The 23334-nt window shown below is 41.4% G+C and overlaps 2 protein-coding genes across 2 annotated transcripts; one reads left to right on the forward strand and one right to left on the reverse strand.

Moving 5' to 3' along the window:
* The first annotated feature begins 257 nt into the window (after positions 1-257).
* Positions 258-8468, forward strand: LOC119740417 (dorsal-ventral patterning tolloid-like protein 1). The gene is made up of 7 exons (XM_038215717.1): positions 258-355; positions 1529-1873; positions 2520-2627; positions 2746-3090; positions 5288-5542; positions 7429-7522; positions 7951-8468. The coding sequence occupies exons 1-7, from the start codon at positions 277-279 to the stop codon at positions 8090-8092; spliced, it is 1368 nt and encodes a 455-aa protein (XP_038071645.1). The 5' UTR covers positions 258-276; the 3' UTR covers positions 8093-8468.
* Positions 8469-12016: 3548 nt separating this feature from the next.
* LOC119740522 (bombesin receptor subtype-3-like) lies at positions 12017-21344 on the reverse strand. The gene is made up of 3 exons (XM_038215863.1): positions 20920-21344; positions 14433-14568; positions 12017-13660 (listed from the first exon to the last, which is right to left on the reverse strand). Exons 1-3 carry the CDS (start codon positions 21277-21279, stop codon positions 13017-13019), a joined length of 1140 nt encoding a protein of 379 aa, XP_038071791.1. The 5' UTR covers positions 21280-21344; the 3' UTR covers positions 12017-13016.
* Positions 21345-23334: the final 1990 nt, after the last annotated feature.

Here is a 23334-nt window from a genome sequence, read left to right on the forward strand (position 1 = left end):
TATACTGGATTGCAGGGGAAAAAATGATTGTGGCCGGGACTCCGACTTTGTAAAAGTCAATTTTACGGGAACAGCGAATCGTAGTTTTGTTTGCTCTTTGTCAAAAAATAACGAGTATTAAATTAACCTGGATTTATACAATGGAACTGGAAATTACTTCTCAATAAAATCTTGCGATTCCTTTTTTGTTCTTCCTGTTATTTCATCGCGTCCACTAATAAGTGTTACAGGTAGGCTTTTGGTTCATTCCATTAGATACTGGAAACCTCATCCACAATGCTACGTTTCCCAAGCAAGGCGTTTGGTGTTCTTACTGGACTTCTGCTTCTTCCGTCATTAATAATGGCACAGACCGGTGAGTTTGCTTTTGTTCCGGATTTTATTTCTATGGCCCCAATTTGTTAAGCCCGGTTCATACTCGGCGCAAAAGCGAAAGCGAACGCGAATTTGTGACGACATGGCAAGTATTCGCGCTGCGAAAGTGAATTCAACTCGGACGAATTTCGCAGCGAGTGTTTCATGACATCATCTTCGCTTCGCATTCGCTTTCGCATGAAGTATGAACCGGGCTTCATGCAGCTCAGACAATAATTATATACAGGCTCAATCACTAATCACGTGACCCGGGCTCCATCCGGGTATCCCAGAAAGTCAGCGTCGCCAATTAGGATTGACCATTGGGTGCATAACGTTCGAGTAACTCACCCGGAGCGACTCGGGTAAAGGCAGACGGGTTGGCGACGACATAGCCAGGCAAATCGAACGCTCAATCAACCTCTAGCCATCACGATCCTCACGTGATGTCCATAGCTAGCCGCAGCCGTTGCCACTGACAAAACGCCGTTTCGGATTTTGGGATTTAGTGCTTTTCAGTCACTTGCAAAACATAACTAGAGCTAGAGCTATGTCTGTTTCAAGAATAGAACATAGTGCTTTTCCACAATATGATTTTTGTGTGAGCTGCTTATTTCGTCCATGTGATGCTGTGTAGCAAATTATGAATTGAATACAAGTCTGACTCCTTTTCTAGCCACTCTTCTTTACTCTCCCTTCTGTTCCTTTCACACCACTCCTGTGTTCCCGTATCCCCTTTGATCTCCAACCACACTGGCCTGCCTCCCCCTCCTATCCTCATTCGTATTTCTCCCTCCAACCGTGCATGCTTGTGTGTCCCCTAACATGTTTGTTTCTGTCATGTGCCTCTGAAAAAGGCCTTACTAAGGATGCAATATTAGGCCGCTCTAATTTTTTGATTTGTATATTCCAGGTTAATCCAGTCAGTGAGCAGTTTGCAGCAGTTTTAATCTTTTTCATGACAAAGCTAAACGATCAAGAAGAAAGAATAGATAAAATAACATGAACCCAAATTAATGGTTGAAACTTCATCATACCACCAACATTGCATCAATTAACTCGATCATATAATTTTGAATGCAACATCATTGGAATAATTGATTGGCATTACTTTTTCAATATACTGCCGCCATTTCACACCGTCAAGTAAATACTTTTGTGTATTCTACCACAGAGCCGAACCACATCAATCTTGCAGCAAACGGTACTGACTTCATATCCTCGCCATCCTATCCAGGCAGCTACCAGAACAATCTGGACATCCAGTGGATCATCCAAACAGTGCAGGACTTTAGAATCCTCCTCAGTTTCTACGCTTTTATCACGGAGAGAAACGACCATCTGAGTGCTGGAGATGGTATCGATTCTGCAAACTCCTCCACAAGGTTGCTCCTTTGGAGTGGGAACAGTGTCCCCCCTGATACGCGCTCAACCGGCAATGCCATGTGGATAAGGTTCACATCTGATGGTTTTGGCACCAGGAGTGGCTTTTCTCTATCAGCTCAAAGCGTTGGATCAAGTAAAACATTTATAACCATATGAGACCTTTCGGTGCAAAACCATTTGAAATTTGCAAGACTACACATTGAGGCGTAGTCTATGATAAATAGATTTTGATGGAATAGTGTACATCAAAATTAAGAAAATCGATTAACGTTCATTCCAAATTTCAGTTCAATTGCTTTGTAGTTAATGTATGTAGCTAAGGAGCTTATTTTGGAAACAACGAATTTGTAGATTTTGAACAAACCTTTTCGGAGCCTGATATTTGGGAACTGAACATATTTATAACTGTTCTATTTCCATGGGGTCTACCCGATGTTCCCCAATACCGATGTTCCCGAAATCCTTAGGATTAGGTTAGGGTTAGGGTTAGGGTTATAGCTTAGGTTATATAGAGTAAGGATTTCGGGGAACATAGGTACTGGAGAACATAGGTATGCACCCCATTTCCATATTCTATATCAATGGAAACTTACTCAATGTCTTTTCCGATGACCCCAAAATCCTGTTTCCAAAAAGTGGGTGACATATACATTTACGCATATGCATCAAACATTTCTACACAACACGAAATGTGTTTTTTTGATGTTACTGATGGTGTCTTAAATACTTGAAAACACATTAACAGTCGCTTGGTTTTATTTTTCTCTCGTTGCAACTAGGCTGCGTATTGAACTCTTGTCTGAACAGCGGGACGTGTCAACCTATGGGATGGTCTGGCTTTACCTGTGAATGTCTCAACGGGTTTATAGGCACGAGGTGTGAAATAAGTAAGGATTGAAACTCGATATTCAGAATTTCAAAAGCATTTTAAAATCAATTGATTGGCTTACCAGTATAAAGCCGCCATTTCTCACTCAATTAATCTTCTGTAATGTTCCTCCACAGAGCTGAACAATCTTGCGGCAAACCAGTCAATCAACATTACCTCGCCATCCTATCCCAGCAACTACCAGAGCAATCTGGACATCCAGTGGGTTATCCAAACAGCGGAGGACTTTAGAATCGTCCTCAGTTTCCACGCTTTCAACACGGAGATAGACTTTGATTATCTGGAGGTTGGCAATGGCCGCGACTCTACTGACTCCTCCACTAGGGTGTTCCGTTGGAGTGGGAGCAGTCTCCCGCCTGATACGCTCTCAACCGGCAATGCAATGTGGCTGAGGTTCATATCTGATAGTAGTAGCAGATACAAAGGGTTTTCTCTATCAGCTCGAAGCATTGTATCACTTGGTAAGAGCGCGTTGAATGAAGTTAAACATTTATAACCACATGTGACCCCCAGTGCAAAACCAGTCAAAAGTTGGAAGGTCACCTATTGAGATGCAGTCTATACAATAAACAGTATGTTGTTAAAGTAGACTGGTGCAAATATAATTCAGAAAATTGACCTAAGTGTATTTCAAATTTCATTTGTATTGCTATATATAAATGTGCATAGCTGAGGAAATTATTTGGAGACATTAACGATAATAGGCAATATTGGGTAAAATTGCCCTCTTTATGGCAGTAAGAAGGGAACATGGTCGTTATGGGGGTGAACTTGACGCAGCTTCTGTTGTGTCAAATTTTACTCCTGAACTGTGTAACTAATTTACGCAGGAAATTACTTAATCTTCTCCTTTCTTACTTGTTTTAGGAAGTACTCCAAAAGGAGTAACATTTGCGTTTACTCATCATGTTGATTAATTCTTGCCTAGCCCTTGTGGGGTGAAACATTTAGACATAGGTTGTGTTACCTTTTACTAAAGTGTTTCTCAAAATATGCAAAACCATTTATTTTTACCCTTATTGATTATGTTTTTTTCGCTGCTATTTCTATTTTTGCTTAAGGACAAAAATTACAGCAATCGACATATCATTTCATTTGCAAAGAATAGCCAGTTTGTTGTTTAAACGATTTTATTTGTACAAACAATTTGATGGATGTATTGTTTACAAGCACATAACAGCGCGAATCGACAAGTTGCATGTTGCATGCAAGACGTACAGCCTCCGGTGCCGGTCGGTGCTGCAGCTGCACACAGTAACTTACACTGTGAAAGCATGCGCTGATAAGAGCAATGAACGTGGACCATACATGATGATCGAACGTTTATACACACCAACATAGTCTACGATACGTAAAAGGCTACATGTCGTGAGCGAAAACTCTCGAAGTTCAAACTTTCCTTCAAAAACGGGGATGAGTTCTGCCAATCCACAAGCCTACAAAGTCACGCGAACATCCTCCATCTTGAGCAACTCCCACAACGTGCGTGCGCATAAAATGCCATGTACCTCGTACAGCGAAAACTTCTGTCCAACTAAAACGCGAGGTCACCTTTTCGAAGTAAGATTCGCAGGCTTGGCGTTGTTCAGCAAATTCTACCTTGTGGATGGGTATCACAGGTATTTGGTATTACACAAGTGATGCGTAGCAATGTTTTGGAGTTTAAATCAATAATTGTTCAATAATTTTACCTAACCAATTACTCAACAAAAATTTACCACACAATGTTTTGAGGGTGTAATAATATTCTTACGTTAGTTAATGGTCAAAATTGAAAATAGTGGTGTTAATCTGACTGGTTAGTCCCAATCAATTATGTTATTGGTTGGAAATTTTCAAGATTGATGAGCTGATCAATTTTTTTTTTACATCAGAGGTCATTGGGAAATAAAATCTGACGTCTATAATTTATGAGCCATACGCCAAATCACAGCCAGCACTGATATATAAGCTTTAATCCTCTTTTGAAGATGAGTGCATGTAAACAACATCAAGCCGTCTGGTGGTGCAAGTTGCCAAATAGTAGGGCTTATGTAGTGTAGTGAAACTCAGTGAGAAGTCGGATTCTGAGTTGTTACTACTGAATGTACTGGTCTTTCGTACATTGGTACGTTGCAAAAGCCGACACATTATCATGCCTTATGAACAATCATGATATTATCGGATCAATCCAAAACTTGTTCTTGTCCAGATCTTGTTGTGGTATCTTGAGGTTACAGATCAAGTGAGAACATCTCCAATGTTAATAACGTTCCATCGCAGATCATCATCTTGACAATTCACGGCATACATGATGCAGGACGATATAATTGTTGAAAGTTGCACAAGTTGTTCAATTGCTAACGGATATTCAGGCTTGCCAGAGACTCATGCAGTATCGAGGTTTGCTCGGAATGCTAGGTCATACCGCAGGGTTGTGCATGAGGACTACCATGCATAGCCGTGCTGGTACTAAAAACAACGTCCGTCAGACGTTTAAATTACAACGTTGTCTTTAGGTGGACACAAACAAAGTTGATTTCTGGTTAGAAATGGTTGATCCGACGTTGCGACCACGATACGACCATAATCCAACGTTAATCTGACGTTCGGTGCCTCCTGTGAGCTCATCACGTATCACCTCTCGAATTAGCAAATATATTTTTGTTCTTATTAAAGCTACTGTAACCACCCCCACCGCAACGACTACCACCCCCGCCACAAAGACTACTAACCCAGCTGCAACGACAACCAGCCCTGCTGCAACAACTACTATCCCCGCTACAACGACTACCAACCCCGCTGTAACGACAACCACCCCTGCTGCAACAACTACTACCCCCGCCACAACGACTACCAACCCCGCTGTAACGACAACCACCCTTTCTGCAGCTTCCACTGTAACGATTCCCACTCTAGCTGCAACGACTAAAGGTAAGTTGTCTACAAAATTGGCACATTCCTGTTTGAATACCTGGTCCATCGTTGAATTATGAAATGACTGTGGAAGTTAGGGTACGTCAGGAGGCTGGTGACAGGTTTACAGATGATTGTTCACAGGTTACAATGATGACAATGATTAACTCAGTGTGCCGTGAGCCGTGGGTAGTAGAACTGGGACTGGGTAGTAGAACTGGCATAGACTGGAGGCTGTGCTAAAGCCGTGTAGTAACTGGTACAGTGGTAGATCAGAATGGATCCATCTTGCCAATTTGCCCAATGCTATCTAACTTTCACAGAAATGCACGCTTGCAGTTATGACTGCAAGCTTCCATCTCAGTGAAAGTTGGATGAAATTGGGCCCTAAAAGTGCTTTACCAAGCTATGGTGAAGTAAGCTTTAATTTTGAGGCTTGGTTGTATCAAACACCTTGCAGAATTTTGTCCTCATTTTTGGGAGTGCACTAACGTCTTGATTATCAATGCAGGTCTAGTGCTGTGTATTTATTGGTCTGGAACCTATAGCGTTTCAAAATACACAGTGGCGTCCATTTTCAAGGCACAGACTGGTGGCGGCGCTATTTTTCATAATGACACTCCTTGGGCGAGCTTTAAAAAATCCAGGTTCTTGAGACGGCCACATTTTTCGAAAATGTGACGAATAATATTCTTAGTCATTCATTGGAAGGTAATTTTTGATAGCAAGTATTTGTCGATGTGACTAACGGGTTAGTCGAAAGGGCAATTAGTCTAGTTATTGCTTAAACAAGCTATTGTAGCCATTTTGACTTATTCGTTTGCCACCAAAGACGATAGTCATTATTTGTCGGCCTACAGTTGCATCTCAAGGATACGAAAGTATGCAGCTTGCGATCTATGGGTTCCGTGCACACGTACCCCGTCAACGGCCAGAAAAGGAGAGTTTGGGGTGACCTAGACTGGTTCCCGATCCATCCACTGCGTATTTCGAATGTTTCCAAAGTTATTGGAGGCGGAGATTAGTCTCGGAGACCATCGCAAGTTGAATTCGAACGTATTCGCGCGCCGACGACGCCTGACGTGCACGCGGAGACGCGATGGCTATAGCCATGGGCGTCGCGAGGGGGGAGGGGGGCAAGGGGGGCACTTGCCCCCCCCCCCCCCCCCCCCCCCACCGGAAGAGCAAAAAAAAAAAAAAAAAGCAAGAAAAAAGAAGAAAAAAAGAAAAAAGAAAAAAGAGGCGCGAAGACAAAGTGGTGTAAATTTAATGAGTTGGGGGGGGGGAATGTCCCTGCCCCCCTCTAAAACTGATAATTCGAGAATGTGTTGAGAAATACAAGCATTTTTTGGCAAAATTTTTTTTTGCCCCCCTCTAGAAAAAATCCTGGCGACGCCCATAGCTATAGCTTTGGCACATTCAGGAAGTCATGCGTACTTCGCGCGCGAACCAGTGCACGCTGTCCACGGAGCTCTTCAAAGCATAGAGGTAAAAACGCATCCTCTTTCGTGTGCGCACGGAGCCCATAGCCAGAAAGGCCGGGCGAAAACTACTAATTTATTTAAATTCAACCATAAGGACTTGGTGTTCTGTGGTTTATTAATTTATGTTCGTACCAGTCATACCAGTTACTGAAATACATGTATTACTTCCACATCAACTTCATTAAAAAATAAAACAGTTTTCATGATCAGTTGCGTGTAGGAGCGTGTACAACTTTTGGGTTGGGGGAGGCTAATTTTTTTGAAAATGTGACCCAATTTGTCTCGTTCGTTCAAAGTTCGTTGAAGTGATATAGCAATATGAAGAACCCTAATTGTTCTTTATTTTACTTTTAATAGTGGCCCACTGAGGTTCTAAATGCCGAGTGAGGGAAACTATAATATTTTTTATTTTATCTCAAGCTATTGACACGCTAGTGGGGAAGGTGGCAGGAGGAGCAGCGGCTGGAGGAGTTCTCCTCGTGGTGATCCTGCTTCTTATTTTTCTCATCAGAAGGTGAGCTCATTTTCTTTATTCGCCAACCGCAAGGCTAAAGATGCCAGAGGAGGCATCAATCAGATTATAGGTTTGCATTTAACGCTTGAGGCTGCTTCAGCAATGAAGGCTTAACTGCAATGCCAGAGTACCAGTCAACAGCAATAACATGACACGAAATGTTGGCTGGTAACCTGTTTTTGCTAAGCAAAGCTCTCCTTAGCTCAGTGATATCGGTTTCAGGTTTACAAAGCAAACAGTCAATCTTCCAAATGTGAAACAAACATGGCATTTCAGGCGTGTTCAGCCAGAAAGGACTTTTACCATTGAACTTTGCATGATTGCTCTGATTCAACTTTACGAAGAACTGGTGTTATTTAGGGCAATTATGTTGCCCTTGAAGTCTGTTCTTTTCAAGAACCGAACAATCTTCTATTTATTTGCTCTAGGTGCAGGAAAAGTAACAGTCAGAGAACAGTTCGGGCCCCGGATATACCTTCTGCCCTCACTGATACACACATCTATGCAGTCCCAGAAGCGGTGTACGATATTAATATCGGCGGAGCTGATGCAGCCGTATATGCCAATTAGTGTGCGCCGGAAAGGTGGTTAATTAAGGTTCCACTGACGCCTACCCCATCTCCACCGGACGGCCCACCCCAACGTTTCGACTATGCCTACGTACCAGGACACTGGCCGGGCGATCGACCGGCGACTATGGAAGACCACAAGTGGAGAACCCGTTTTCTCAAGGACAAAAACAGAATTATGGTTGAAATGAAGTCCTCTTTCTGAATTTTCATTTTTCTATTATCAAAAATTTGGATTATTTATTTTCTTGTACATAAGTGGTCCAAAAGTGAACAAACCAAATTTGTGAATTTCTACTGGAAAAAAATCGGAAAGAGAGTTTACGAATAAACCAAATTTCCGAATTTCTACTAGCAGAAAATCGGAAATTGCGATTACGTCCAAACCAAATTTCCGAATTTCTGCTAGCAGAAAATCGGAAATTGCGTTTACGACCAAACCAAATTTCCAAATTTCTGCTGGCAGAAAATCGGAAATTGCTTTTACGACCAAACCAAATTTCAGAATTTTCACTAGCAGAAAAATGATCCAGATTTCAATTGTTTGTACTAGTAGAAAATCAAGGTGGAGATTTTTTTGGGCTACTCCATAAGTCGTTTGGGGTATTAAAGAAACCCTCATCAGCAGAATTTTAATGATAGGCCTTAAAGAAAATTAATATTTAAAAACGATAGGGGAGGAACTTGACTAATGATTTTGTATAAACCTTGAGCAAACTAGGGGGTTGTTTTCAGTCTCCTTAAAAATGAAGTCCAGAGTGAACGCGGCTGAAGTTTGGTTAGTCGCCAAATATAGGCTACAATTCTAATAAAAGAACAAGTTGGCGCTGCCAAGGGCGGATGCAGGGGGGACAACGGGGGCCATGACCCCCGACCCCCCCCCCCCACCCCACCCAAAAACCAAAGGAGCCCAATTTTAATTTTGTTTTAAATGACGTTGCAGTACAGGCAGTCATTGCGCACACCACTATCTTTTCCTCAAAAAGATTTTGTTAAAGTGATCAGATCGCACCACAGAGCAACTACAATCCAAAACAATGTTTCGGGGCCGTTAAGCGGGCCCCGAACCCCAAGCCCTTATTAATTTGTAATGGGACCCACTTTTTGGGGTCCACATTTTTTCTTTCCCCCCTCCCCCCCAAAAAAGGTGTTCTGGATCCGCCCTTAGTGTTGTCTTTAAAAAAAATTGCTTTTATGTCATTCCGACTTTTGTTGGCTAGATCATCAAACACAATTACTTTTTGGTACATACACAACCAGTCGACCTGCTCGACTCAGATGAGGGTTTCTTACCCCATACGACCTATGGAGTCAAACAAAAGAAATTTGGTTAATGGTATCAAACGTTCATTTTTCTACTAAAAGAAATTCGGAAATTTGCTCTGGTCTTAAACGCATTTTCCGATTTTCTGCTAGTGGAAATTCGGAAATTTGCTTTGGTCGTAAAAGCAATTTCCGATTTTCTGCTAGTAGAAATTTAGAAATTTGGTTTTGACGTAAACGCAATTTCCGCTTTTCTGCTAGCAGAAATTCGGAAATTTGGTTTGGTCGTAAAAGGATGTTTTATTTCTGTGACCTCCGAGCTTATTATTTAATTGGACCATTTCCAGCAGGCATATACTGATATATGGTGTCTGAGGACGGCCAGTGCATGGTTGCCCTTATGACCTCTGGGTCACTTTTTACGGAGCTGCTAAGCAGAGGAATTTGCTATAAGCACAGGATATTATCAGCTTTTGGAAACAACAGGTCACCAGCCCGAACTCGATGACATGAGTATTGCTTGTGGGTCTGGTCCCAGCATATAGTTCTATTGGCTAAGCAATATCTTTGGCTTTATAGCAGGTCCATAAATTGGGTCCCAGTGTGTGTATATGGTGTATGGATATAGATGCGTATTCTACTGTTTTTACATACTCTGTTTGTACATATATTTTACAGTTTTTACATACTCTGGTACTTAAAACTGTTTAGACAACAAGTGAGCAGGCATACACCATGGTTAAAAAATATACCTCGTGCACGGTGCGCCGTTGTCATATGAAAATCTGACTCCTGTGAAAATCGGACTCCTTGTACCTATTATTGGTTAATAGCTCGCACGTGACCAGTCACTCTCCAAATTATCATACTTACGAATGCGCAATACTACCAACAAGTCAATATTTCTTTGAGTCGGATATTCACGCTACACCGTCACTGAGGGAAAAAGTTTTTCTTGTTTTTCAATTTCAGTGACAATGATTGTATATAAAATCTATTTGTGCCTAAGCCAGAGGAATGACAACTTCTCAGTTATGAAGTCGGATGCAAGAGATCTATGTCGAGATAGGATTTGGATAGAGACTCTTCATCTGGGTAACATAAAAAAGGAAATATTGATGCAAATATGTTCCGATTGTTTTAATCTTGTGTTTCAAACTTTAGAGCTAAACCTGTCATTTCAGACCCATATAATAGAGTTTTTCTTATAGACCTAATGCGTAGCATCTTTTTATATTGTTTTTTCAATGTAGTAGCAATGACTGCGCGTTATTGTTCACTCATGAATGCATTTCCTAGCAAAACAAAGGACTTGCCCTCTAAGATGGCTGCTACGCATAAAGTATATTATTGCCAGCAGTGTAGTGATCCAGAATAAACGCATTCACTTTTAATAATTGTGTACCTTTTCGACCCGCGTTTTCGATGCCTTTTCACAACACAATACTAGCCCCTTGGCCACATTGAAGACTCTTTGGCTACCCCCTTAAGTACCATGGCAATTACCAAATCACCCGACTTATAAAGCACCCTGGAATTTTATAACACACTTTTTTTTTCCTTTTCCATAATACGTAACCCATTAATGGCTTAACCGCCATTTCATAATCATTTTTTTTTCACATTTAATGTTGTGACCTTCACACGAATAGCATGTCCACAAAGAGAGTGAAGTACAACGTGACAAAGCTGGCGAAATAATTCGGTTCGTCAAAAAAACCGCATCCCCATTAAATTTTGACATAGGACGCCCCGCGTGTTTGTTAAAAACAAACTTCTTCGGGCACGTACTACTTCAAATTCGAGACTAACCTCATTGAAAAAAAATATGTGGAAAATGTCGTAAAAACAGCATTGGGTTTTCTTTTCAAGCCCGTGCTTCAGCCATTTTGCATACGAATCCATTTGATCTCACGGATTCAGAACTGAGACAATCAGCAGAGGCGTAGCGAGGTCATTTTTATTGGGGAGTAAAACGTTTGTTAACGGGTATTAAGCACTATCGGACAATAGGTGGAGCTTTTCAGGGCGGCACAATTGCTGACGGTCGCGAGAAATTCCAAAAAGGACCTCGTACAAGGCCGCTGGTACAAAAACATGGCACTTGTTTAACAAAAACTGTTTACAAAAAATGGCACTCTCTACAAATATTTCGGGGGGAGTAAACGCTGGCGAATACAAATAGAAAAGGGCGCCCTCGGCTACGCCAATGCTCAGGTTCGTTAACGTATTCACTTGCATAACAGTGCAAATTTGCTGTCGCTCCGTGTGACACACACACAAAAATGAGTTTGTGTGGTTCTAACAAAAATTGAGTAAATCTTACGATTTGTGTGTTTGCCTGCAATCGGGGACCCCCTATTTTCCCTCATTTGTTTGTACTAACTTTTTAGGAATATCTCGGGAAATGGGGATCCTATTGTCCTCTATTGTTCAACGTCCCCCATGGAATGCAGAAAAGAACTCACGAAAGTTTTCTTGTCACATGGCGAAACTACAAACTATTTTTTTTTTAATCTCATTGCTGACAAAATTTTATGTGACGGTTATGCGCCTATCGAATGTTTCCCCACGCCTTCCCCGCCCCCGCGCTGCCCCAGGTCCGATGTCGGGATTTGGTCACGTTTTTCATGCCCCAGGGTGGGGATTTTGGTCTCTCAAATTACATTGTTAACATTGGCGTATACTATACACTGAACAATCACTAGTGCACCCCATGTATGTATGTCAGGGCATGGTCGGGGATTGTCCCTTAAATTTTTCCCGAGGGCTGGGGATTTTGTTACTTCAAAAGTGACAATCCCCAGGTCTTGGGTGGGGCAGCCCGCGAGGGGAGGGGGTGGAGGAAACAATTATTGATAGGCGCATTAAGCCATTGCTACATTCTTCAGGCGTCACAGTGTTGTTACTCATCCGTCATTCGATCTCGCCCGATTGGCTGAACCGGAGTTTTACACTCAAGTTTGACATTCAAGCAAATGTGGAGCCATGAAACTCTCGCCATGATTGCCGCCAGAGTTGAAATGAATTCAACTTTTGCGAATGTGCAGAGCGAAAATGTCCGTGACGTCTCAAATTCCTGTTGGCCTTCGCTTGTGCGTCGAGAATGAACCTATTTACGGGCACTCAATTTAATGTCGCAATTTGTGCGAGCGATAAATGACGGTGAACGCTCTTAATTCTTCTCATATCGTTACGGTGTGCTGTGTTCACATTCATGTGCTGCAAAATGGTTTCCCGCCTGACAACTTCGAAGCTGCATGTTCATTGCAGCAGTCATGTTTGGCAAAGGATCGTTCGACTGCGATTAAAGTTCGTCTATTAACGAATGTTTACCTAACGTCACGAACACTTCGTGCACAGTCATTTAGTGCCAGACCAAGTCGATTTTTTCATCTATACCAAACGATCGAGTGCGATCACACAGTTAAGCTTCACCAAACGTATATGCCGCAACGCCTAAAAGTGCACCAAAGCTGCTAACTTTAGACAGTAGCAAAGTAAACTTAAGTCAGGTCAAAAATTTTGTCAGTGTCTGAGTATCGGTCGCACACCCCTGGGAATGTTTTTTAACGAGGTCAGTGATGATAGTGCAAAGTGTTAAGGCAGTTCACACTTGAATGCCATTTCATGAAGAATTACGTTGAGCTGTGACAATAACCTCAAAGCCAAGTTGATTCGTATACACCTTCGCATGCATCGTCGGATCTACCGGAGGGCAAATCTTCCGGTGTCTTGGGATCTGAAACTCCCGGGGATAAGGCTGCCTTTTTGGCCTCGTACAGGTTCTGATTACTTTCATGTCTCTGGTCGGCAAAAGCATCTTTAGCTCGACATTTAGCCATGGAGACCACAATCGACCTGATGTGGCTGCGAAACGATGGGCCGGTAAGGGCGTACACAAACGGGTTGACGCTACTGTTGACGAACATCAAGACGTTGGCGGCAGTATGCAGCACTACGTACAGCGGACTCCTGGCAGTGACCTCCGGGTCAAAGGCCCCCCACATGTGAACGACGTGGACTGGTATCCAACAGAGGGCGTACAGCACGATGACACCAAGGATGATGTTGACACTTCGCCTGCGCCGATGGGCTTTCATGCTGCTCGGCGGTCCGGCTTCCAGCATTTTGCGGCCTATCTTGACGTAGCAGATGACGATGATGCCAGAAGGGATGACGAACAGGGAGACTAGAGTGTAGCTAAAGAAGTACTCCTGGCCCCAGGTAGCTATGTATTCAGAGCATGCGCCCTCTGGTGTCAGACCTGCAGGTAGTGCAGTGGGGATCTGCGTTATGAAGGACACTGTATTAGAAAAGAAAAACAGTAAACAATGTTAACCATCATTTCAAAAAAACTACTGAATACTAATAACAGTAATTGGTTTCGAAGTCCATTTTTTTGTCAGGAGGTCGATTTCCTAACATTGCAGTCTTTCCTCACGTTTCGTTTCTTTTTGGGAACGGTCAGTTTAGGATCGATTTGAACCCGTAACATTGCCTCTAATCAGTAATTAGGATCTTTCGTGGTTCTGTGAGAGTTGAGAGAATTGCTTATTCACTAGTCGGTTCGAAAGAGTCGTGAAAGAAGTATTTCCGGCATATTCTAGGTACAGGTTTGTTGAATCTTTTACGGGGAAATGGTTTGATTTTTTTAAAGCCTGATTTCAACTAAGTCCAACCTGATATTATGTGACTCGGTTATGTCAGCATTGTTTCCAGTGCAATTATTATAATTTCTTGCAAGACTTGATAGAAATATCGTTATATGTTGCAAACGTTGTCATTCAACAGTGCGAATACGTGATATGGCCTTTATGATAAAACTTGACTTGATCAACGTGTTCGAAACCTCCCCGTTCAAAAATAACTTCGATTTGGTGCCAGTAAGACAATATCAGCGGGCAATCATGATGATAACATTGTGTGCATTGGTACAGAATTACAGATGACTTCGACGATACCTTACACGAAATGTGTAGATACTTTCAACAGCAATTACCTCTTTTCCACCATAACTACTCCGCTAATAATCGTTGCCTCACAACTGGGTACACGGCTCGTGTTTTATTCTTTACCTAGCCACACGCAGAGGAACATTTTCATCAGGGCCCTGGTAGACCGCCGCTGGAGCGTCTTGATCGGATGCACTATGAGTCGGTAGCGGTCGTAAGAGAGAAAAGCCAGGGTTAGAGATGACACCTCGGCAGAAACCTGCAGATAAGACAGATATAATCGTACCTAGAGTTAATGCTTCGGTGTATCAGATTTCGTCGATACACTCCCCCAGTATTATCAGATGTTATCACCTCAGGCCACGCATCTCATCCCGTCCAATTTCAAAAGCGAATATATATTCAGACATGTTTTCCAAGATATCACGCCTGTTACGTGCGTCACAACATGTAAATGGCATATGAATGAATAAAAAAAAAATGTCAATTTAACGGTCCTGAGGATATCTTCGCAATCTATGTCTTTCTGCTTGAACCCTTTCAAAATTAACAGTCTGTATTTTTTTAATTTTTTTTTTTTTGGCAGTTTGGGTAGGGGATGTTTCGAGATGAGATGTTTTCGAGATGAGATTCGAAATACAGTTTCATTTGCATCGTTTATTTCGTTTTAAGATAATTGAATGAAAAAGGAAAAAACACTGTCGTGGTTCGTTGATGGTAAGATCAATTTTACACTGAATCGACTAGGCTGAGTTTGTCTTCTAGCAAAAGTCAATACTTGAAAAGATGCGCAACTTTGGATTTTTGAGAGAAAAAGGTTTGGTCTATCGCCAAAAAGCACGGGGTACATAAGTTTCTCCGGGAGTTTTCAAGAGGGTTGCTGAGGTTTTGAAGTCAAGACGTGGTGACAAAAGCATTGAAATAAGATTTGCAATATAGTCTTAAAATGTTTTTTAAGAAACAATGCTTGAAAATTGTTTCCAGCAAATGTGTGCCAAACGTTAACAGTGGTCACGTGGAAGTGGGGGTGAAGGTGGTTATCGATCCCAACCAGTATCCCCACGTCCATGAATCCGCCCTTGTGATGTAAGTAGCAGACTCAATGCAATTGTGACCATATACAAGCAAAATAAATGCATATCAATCTTCATATGTGGCACATAATGAAAACAAAATATCTTTGGAAGACCAGGCTGTAAAGTTTTGTATAGATCGAAACTACAATTTGCATTAATAAAAAGGCAATACGGTAATCCAACTTATTTGTACTTAGTGCAAAACGAGAACTTTTCTTGAATACATTGTAATACCGACTTTCAAGAAACTCCAGCAAGGAACCAAGCTTGCTGCGAAAAACAAATTGAGTCAAATTACACGATGTGTTCACCATTACGAATTGGGTTAATGGCGTTCCGGAAGGTTTGAGAGCGGTGTTTTTATTCCAGACGTGATCTGAATTTCGTTGAGAAAAAACTGGCTGTTCGAACGGCTGACCATAAAAGGGCTGCCCATAGTATACGTATAATGCATCAGAAACCAATGGACTTTAATCGCGCTACCACTGTACCAAAGTTAATTTTCTCTTTTAAAAACAAAACAAAAGAGCAAAATCAAAAGGTCTAGCTTAAATTAATATAATGTTCGCCTATAACTGTCCTTGACAGTTGTTGATTTCCATGCCATGCTATGTCATTGTATACTGGGAAGCCAGACTACCAGACTATTCCGAATGACCAATGGATAGGAATAGTGTAACAAACCTGCCGGGTATTTTTTACCATGAACTCAATCACCGACATATTTTATGTGAATTGTCACCCTGTCAATTCCATCTACGTGGGAAGAAAACAGTAATACTCTGTTGGACCTTTGATAGATTGATGACACCGCACCACACCCGCATCCATACACGTCACGCACACTGTTTTTCCTTATTTACCGCGCGATACACAACCGGCAAGGCATTCGCGCGAGCAGCGCCGGATCGCGGCACTCCATCCCTGTAAATGACTCTTACCTTAAAACCCACGTACCATTCGATCACCCGCCACTACGGTGAGTTATCACTAAGATGTAATGGATTTTTTTAAATTGATGAAGACAGCAAGACCGAGTGACCTAGCCGCAATGTAACTAGTCGTTATCAATCCTCATCTTGTATTTATCATAGTCTGTAGAAACGTATGCATAGCTTGGTAAACGTTTCCCCATACTTTACTCTTGTCACGGATTTATGTGTTCGGGCAAAGATTCTTTCCCTAGTTTTGTCCGCGGACGGGAGTAGCGGGAACGTTTCCAGGTTCTTTCTGCGCCTCATACATGTACTTGAAATCGTGCTATTTAGGCCTACCTAAGTGCACTCAAGGAGAAAAAGTGGTTCTTCACCGTAAAGCAAACATAGCACGTTACGTGACTTGGTTTGACATGAGGGTGTACTTGCCTAAAAGCTGAATAAAACATCTGTTTCAAGCGTGATCAAGGCAATTTTCTTTTTTAATACAGATTTGCACTGTAGAGCAAACATGACATGGTGAAGTGACATGTTGTAACATGAGAGACATTAGCATATTAATACGTCAAGGAAGAAAATTTGCAGATGATCATTTATTTACAGATGATCATAAAATAGTGTCCTTTTACCTAAACGCCAGTAGCCACAGGCTGCTATTTTCTAAGCAGGACGAGAAAGTGTAGCTGCACTATGAACAAAGTACAATGTTCTCGCTACACTCTACACGGTGTACATGTATTCACATAAATTAAAAGTAATTCGAATAAAAGGGCTCATGTGTAGAAGTTAGGAATTGTTGTACAACATCAAATTGGCTTTATCCTAAAGGGAAGTTCATTAGCTTATTGATACCTTAATTACATCTCTTCAGCCACAGATGACTGACCACCATTGATTGCAAAACAAAGGCAAAAACCCCTCATTTTCCAAATTTGCTCAATAAGTGGTGACTAAAAGCTGTCGGGAGAATGCGTTGTCACAGCTGTGGGCAGTGCGTTAAAAGGGGAATATTAGAGTTGCTTAAATGGTACATCGTGTTGTCCATAAGTAATTAACCAATCCAAAGGTTTTTTTCTGTTTCATCACAAACTAGCAATGAAATTTCAAAACTCTTTCAAACATAGCTTGCAATGGGCATAGCCATAGCCATGCCAAGTTGGCCAACGCCCAAGCTAAGTTTTAAGTATTAGCTAGGAATCGTTTCAATTAGTCAAGAAAACATCTTTGAAATGATTGATGTAATCATGAAACTTGATATTACATTTATGCTCAAACACTTTCAACATGTCTTTCTCCTCCCATTGAACACGTGACATAATCCACTGCGACTGCGCACTTTTTTTGGATAGGTCAGTTCACCACTGAATCAGGTAAAGTTAGAATAAGTAGGTGTTTGGCCTTGTGATGATTAATAAAATATTTGGAATGATCACTCATTCATGGACAACATTGTTATGTACCTTTTTAATGCATCAACATCTGTATAATATACTCCTTTCAATAACTGTCCACAGCGACAGTGCATTCATCCGACAGCTTAATAACTCACCGCTTATTCAGCAAACTTGAAAACAGGGGGTTTATTGGCTTTTGTTTTGAAACCAATGTTGCTCAATCATCCAAAACAATAAAGAGATAATTATTGAACTTTTCAGATGGAGCCACTTTGACATTGCTCACGTTCATAATATTTATATATTAACCCATTATGTTTGGATTACCTTTTTGGTGTTATACCCTGTTAAATATTTGTTGTCTATGGTTTAAAAATGCAGTGAATTCCTTAGTCAAGCTGTCATCAACTTCTTTGTTTAAAAATATACGTATACTGGTACAAACCTGACAATAATCTCAACTCTTCAAACTTCTACGATTATCAAAAACGATGCTTACTGTCACAAAGACAGTTACCTAATGAGAACAAATATAATATGTGGCTCGTTCCATTTAATAAAACTAAAATAGGGATAAAGTACATATTATTGTTAGTAACTGTGAAAATATCACGTATGCGTAGTATTTGTATCTGAATACCTGTTTGTAATCTGTGTTTCTCACTCAGCTCAAAAGCTTCAAATGGTGTATTCCAAAGACAGCTGTCCTTTACTGAAATATGCATCACTTCTGATGGCATGGATCAATATCATTAATTCTTCTTTTCAAATGAGTGGATGGAAGAACATGCTCGTTTAACATGAAGAACAGGAAGAACAGGCTCCGTTGGTGTGTCAAATGTAATTGCTTTTTAAAGGAGGAAAATCGTTCATCCGGTTCACTTTCTTCCTTGACTCCCCCTGTGTTATTTCTGTTAATGCAAAAAAGGCTGACTGTCCTGTCACAACACCTGTTTTCTTAATGAATTTGACAGCCATATGTCCGTGTTCATTTATAACTGCAACGTGATGTATTGCTCTCATACCAATTCAAAATTTGCAACGAGCCAAGTTTGAACCTGCCAAAGTATTTTTGTCCTAAGGTCGTCATGCATTTGGAACAGCAATTGAATGAACAGCTATACCAACAGACTGTAGGTCCTGGGTCCTTGCCAAACACCATTAATTTCACATGATTGATAGCGCTGAATGTGTGTATCGTGTGTGTCAATGTCTACGAGCTAGTAATCAAGAGAAGGGGATATTTCTTGAAATCCATGCGTATGTACAAATTAAGGGCATTTTAAAATGAAGATGTCGATTTGAAGAATAACCAAGTGTTTGATTGTGATTGGGGGAGCCGGAAGGACTTAAAAACATGGTACCAGATGAGTACACTGTGCCCTTGGATATCTTGCAACTATTATGGAATGGTTGCAAATGTCATTTTGTGCGAAGAGGACATAGGCCTATAAAGCCCAGTAACCTCAACCGTTCAAAATCACAATTCACAATTTACATATAAAGAATAAACCTGTAGACCGATGACGAGTCAATTTCAATGTCAAAGTGCTAATTTAAATATCTCGCTACTTAACTTTGACGCCACGTGTCCCATTCTGGGAATCAATTGGTGTTGTCAATTTATATATTTTCGCCCGCATTCACCGTGATGCACTGTTATGCACTATCATGCACCCTTTTGACAAGCTGCGTTTGTCACACGTGCGTCGTGAGACACTTCAAACGAGGGAGGCAACAAATACTTGTATTTTTCCCCAAAAAGTAAGCCTATGATTGAAATCATTGAATCATCATTCTTCGGCACCGGAGCAGTCAACAACAAGCTTCTTCCATTTACTGCGATCTTGGGCAAGTGTAGCGATTTGGTCTGGTCGCAGCATGCCATCACTATCTCCAAGCAAGCGTTGAATGTAAGTTAGTATGATGTGCGTTGTCTTCTTGGTCTCTTTCTCTCCTGGGGTGGTGTATAAAGGGCATACACTGTTGCAGGCTCATGTGGAGTATGTGCCCAAGGAACTATGATTGAATACGGCTTTCCACTTTTTTCACATCGCCTCTTCATTTGGCTATCAGTACGGAGGGGACAGTAAGGCCATAGTGACTTCCAGTGGGTATGTAAAACCAAAGTGGAGTTCTGGGAATTTAAAGGGAAGTAGTTGAATGGAGGCAACTTGGTAAAAAGTCATTGCAACGAAAAGTACGATGATTGATCGAAAAAGGCCCGCTTGTAAGGCTGAATAAATCTGATCGAGATTGATTGCCAGCTTAAAACAAAATTATTGGTGGTTGATGTACTTGGCCTGAAATGAGTTGACTCCGACCTGGGCCGAATTGACCTATCGCCTTTTGCGAGTAAGCCACGCTCCTAATAGACAACCCTATGGAGTTTTGTACACAAAGTTTTGTCTCCGATTTTGCGCGTTCCGCGTCCATTTGTATATTATCTAGTTGGACAATAATTAATTTCACAAGCTGCGTTGACGCGATTCTAACGCCATTCTACCGCGATCGGTTCATTAAACCACTAAGCAGAAATATGGCTGAATATTTTTTAAGCTAAGCGTATTCAGCGAATACCAGTCCTAAGCAGTTGTGTATTACATGCTATTGTGGTTGTTTTTTGCTCAGCGAATGAATATTAGTTTGTGTCTATGCGTGGTTTATTAGTTCTGTGGTTTAAATTGGCCAAATACCATGATGCCTTTAAAATGCACATTGCTAAGAAAATACAATGCAAACTTTACCGTAAAGTTGCGTTCCGACTAGCATGTTTTATTCCAACAAGAAAATGTTTTATTTCCCTGGGTTTTTTTTTAAGGTCTTCAACCTTCTAAAAAAAAAAAGGCTTTTTTTTGGGGGGGGGGGGGCACATCCGCTTTGCGAGCAGACTGGATCCAGGTCTGTACATTAGCAATACCGATTGTGGGGCGGGAGCTAGCCTACCCTGCGAGAACGGAATTATCGTCTGGCAGCCAATAGTTCAGAATTGTAAAGTAATAATTGCTAATCATTGATGGCCGTCTGTTTTAGGTTAAAGTCTCAATCAAAAGTAAATAACTTTGGTATTGCTAAAATGGCAATTTAGAAAAGGAAATTTTTGCGGGATGAAAGTCGGAAAGGGCACGGGAAAGCGACTTTAAAGAAAACTAAACATGCCGAACATAAAATGCAAGCACTTTTATGCCAACACAACAATACTTACGTATTGTAGATAGATAGGAACGTTGCATCCAAGTTTAGCTGAAAGGTTGGTTTCCATGGTATCTGCCGCGGTGGGCACGCCATCCAATAGCAACAAGGTCAGGTCAGTCAGGGCTAGATTAGCGAACGAGTAGTTGATGACAGTGTGCATGTCCCTGTAGCGGAACACGATGAATATGACCATGGCGTTGCCCAGTATTCCCACGGCTGACACCACGGAGATGACTACGGTCAGGGCGATCATAGCCGCCCTGCTGAAGACGAAGTCCTCAGGCGACCTGCCCTCCGTGGCCACGGTGGTATCGTTCATAAGTGCCATCACTTCACTCGAGTTGTACCCAACTGTAACTTCCCAATTCATTTTTGAAGAGAGTACAACTCATGCAGATTTTATGATCCACCAGTTTCCGCATTCACACCTTGGAGATAACTGTGCTGTTGAGAGGGGACAGAAAATGTGAGGGACTGTCAGATTCTATCGGATTGCAAACACTGCTAAACCACAGTGCGTAAATGATACGGATTTATAAAAAAATGTATATATCGGCCTTTGGTTTTACTAGTCTACAATGGTCACGTGCAAATTGTGTAACAATTAGACAACATTTGCGTCAAATGCCAACCGGTATATCATTTGCGTCACGAAGGAGCGTGGTAATTTATAGTTTGTTTTGGATTGTTTACTTATCCTATTTCAAAGGTATGGCTGAAAGGAAACTATAATTTCTTACCGTTCCCGAGATTTAAATCGAAAAAAAAGGTTATTTACATTGAACGCGGCGAACATTTTGTAGCATAAGCTTTCGCATTTCAAGTTGTTTTTATCCAATGAAATGTACACGTTGTGTGTCACACCCATAGAGCTATATTAAAGCTATAGTCCATCATTTGCAGCTATCCGAAAAGTAACCAGCGTAATTATTGTTGAAAAACATACTGGTTGAAAGATAGTAAGGGGACTAAACTCCCTGTGAAATTATCCTTTCTGGCAAGCTCTCATTTTGAAGAAATCAACGAAAGAAGGCATTTCCAACGGTGCTTCTTAAGAAGCACCGTATGAAAATTTAAATTAGTTGTTCGTTTTGTTATTCGGCGCAGCGCGCACAAGCATCAGGCGCGGATCCAGGGGTGGGCCGCGGGGGCACGTGCCCCCCGTCAAATTAAGTCCACAAAAAAATAAAATGAATAAAACAGGGGGGAAAAGGAGGGGGAGGTGAGAGAAATGGAGGGAAGGAGAGGGCAACCTAACAAAAATACCGGTGCCGATATTTAACATCAGCGGCCTGCAAACATTGTGTACTGGCCGTATGACACAGGGAACTCTAGAAGCTTCGAAATAAACCGCGATCCCGGCCACCGTACGTACTCCATACGTAACTCTGCATAGTATATCGGTGTATGCGATTCATATGAGCGTACGTACCGGTACGAAAAACACGCACGTGTGACAGCCGATGTGCTGTGTTTAGCGCGATGAGCGCGACATACACGTTGTACGCTGCTCTTTGTGTACCACACTATTGGTCAAGGGTACGGTTTTCGTACGAACACTTTGCCAGCATTTCTTCTGCGCTTTTAAGGAGTCCAAAACATGTCCGTTTCCGTAGAAAATTTCCATAGAAAATCTTATCTTATTGATAAACTGAAAATTTAAACTTGATACAAAACATTAGAAAGCATCCTTGCAAAAGTTTACAAACTAAGTCTATACAATTCCCTTTCAAAAATAAAATGCAAGAAAACAATTATGCAGACGAAAATGGTTATCAAGTGAAAAACAGAACAAACTTAAAAGGCTTGTTAAAGCAAGAGTATATATTAAACCAATGAAAAAAATCCTTATTTAACTTAAAACATTTTGCTCAAATAACTCAGGGAAAGAGGGGCAAGGAATCGCCTCAGATTGCACCACAGAGCATCTAATTATCAAAAAAATTCCCGGGGCCCTTAGGCGGGCCCCGGACCCCACGCCGAAAGACATTCGCGCTCCGCATTATTATTAGTCCTCGGGGCAGATCTCCCTAGCCCTAGGCATCCTTCAAACAGTTTACAAACTAAGCCTATCCAATTCCTTTTCCAAAATAAAATGCAAGAAACTGATTATGCAGTCCAAAATACTTGGTTATCAAGTGAAGAACAGAAGAAACAAAAAAATATAAAAAAAAAACATGGTGTTACCGCAAACCGAAGCCATGATGAAAAAAAAAATTCTAATAATCTTCACAATATTTTGCTGAAATGGGGCCAGGAATCGCCTCAGATTGCACCACAGAGCATCTATAGAATGAAAAATTTCCCGGGGCCCTTCAGTGGGCCCCGAACCCCACGCCGTAAGACACTGCTCCGCGTTCGCATTAGTCATTGGAGCAAATGCCCCAGCGCATCGCCCATTGCAACAGTTTCTAAGTCAATACAA

This window comes from Patiria miniata, unplaced genomic scaffold (genome assembly GCF_015706575.1).
Source record: "Patiria miniata isolate m_02_andy unplaced genomic scaffold, ASM1570657v1 HiC_scaffold_5, whole genome shotgun sequence".
Taxonomy (NCBI): Eukaryota; Metazoa; Echinodermata; class Asteroidea; order Valvatida; family Asterinidae; genus Patiria; species Patiria miniata.

Bases quoted from the DNA above. Each gene is read 5' to 3' on its own strand.
- LOC119740522 (XM_038215863.1), bottom strand. From the start codon at position 21,279: ATGAATTGGGAAGTTACAGTTGGGTACAACTCGAGTGAAGTGATGGCA. The intron at 14,569-20,919 runs GTAAGTATTGTT...TCTTATCTGCAG, and splicing joins TTCCTATCTATCTACAATAC to GTTTCTGCCGAGGTGTCATC. The intron at 13,661-14,432 runs GTAAAGAATAAA...TTTCTAATACAG, and splicing joins GTTCCTCTGCGTGTGGCTAG to TGTCCTTCATAACGCAGATC.
- LOC119740417 (XM_038215717.1), top strand. From the start codon at position 277: ATGCTACGTTTCCCAAGCAAGGCGTTTGGTGTTCTTACTGGACTTCTG. The intron at 3,091-5,287 runs GTAAGAGCGCGT...TTCTTATTAAAG, and splicing joins TCGAAGCATTGTATCACTTG to CTACTGTAACCACCCCCACC. The intron at 7,523-7,950 runs GTGAGCTCATTT...TATTTGCTCTAG, and splicing joins CTTATTTTTCTCATCAGAAG to GTGCAGGAAAAGTAACAGTC.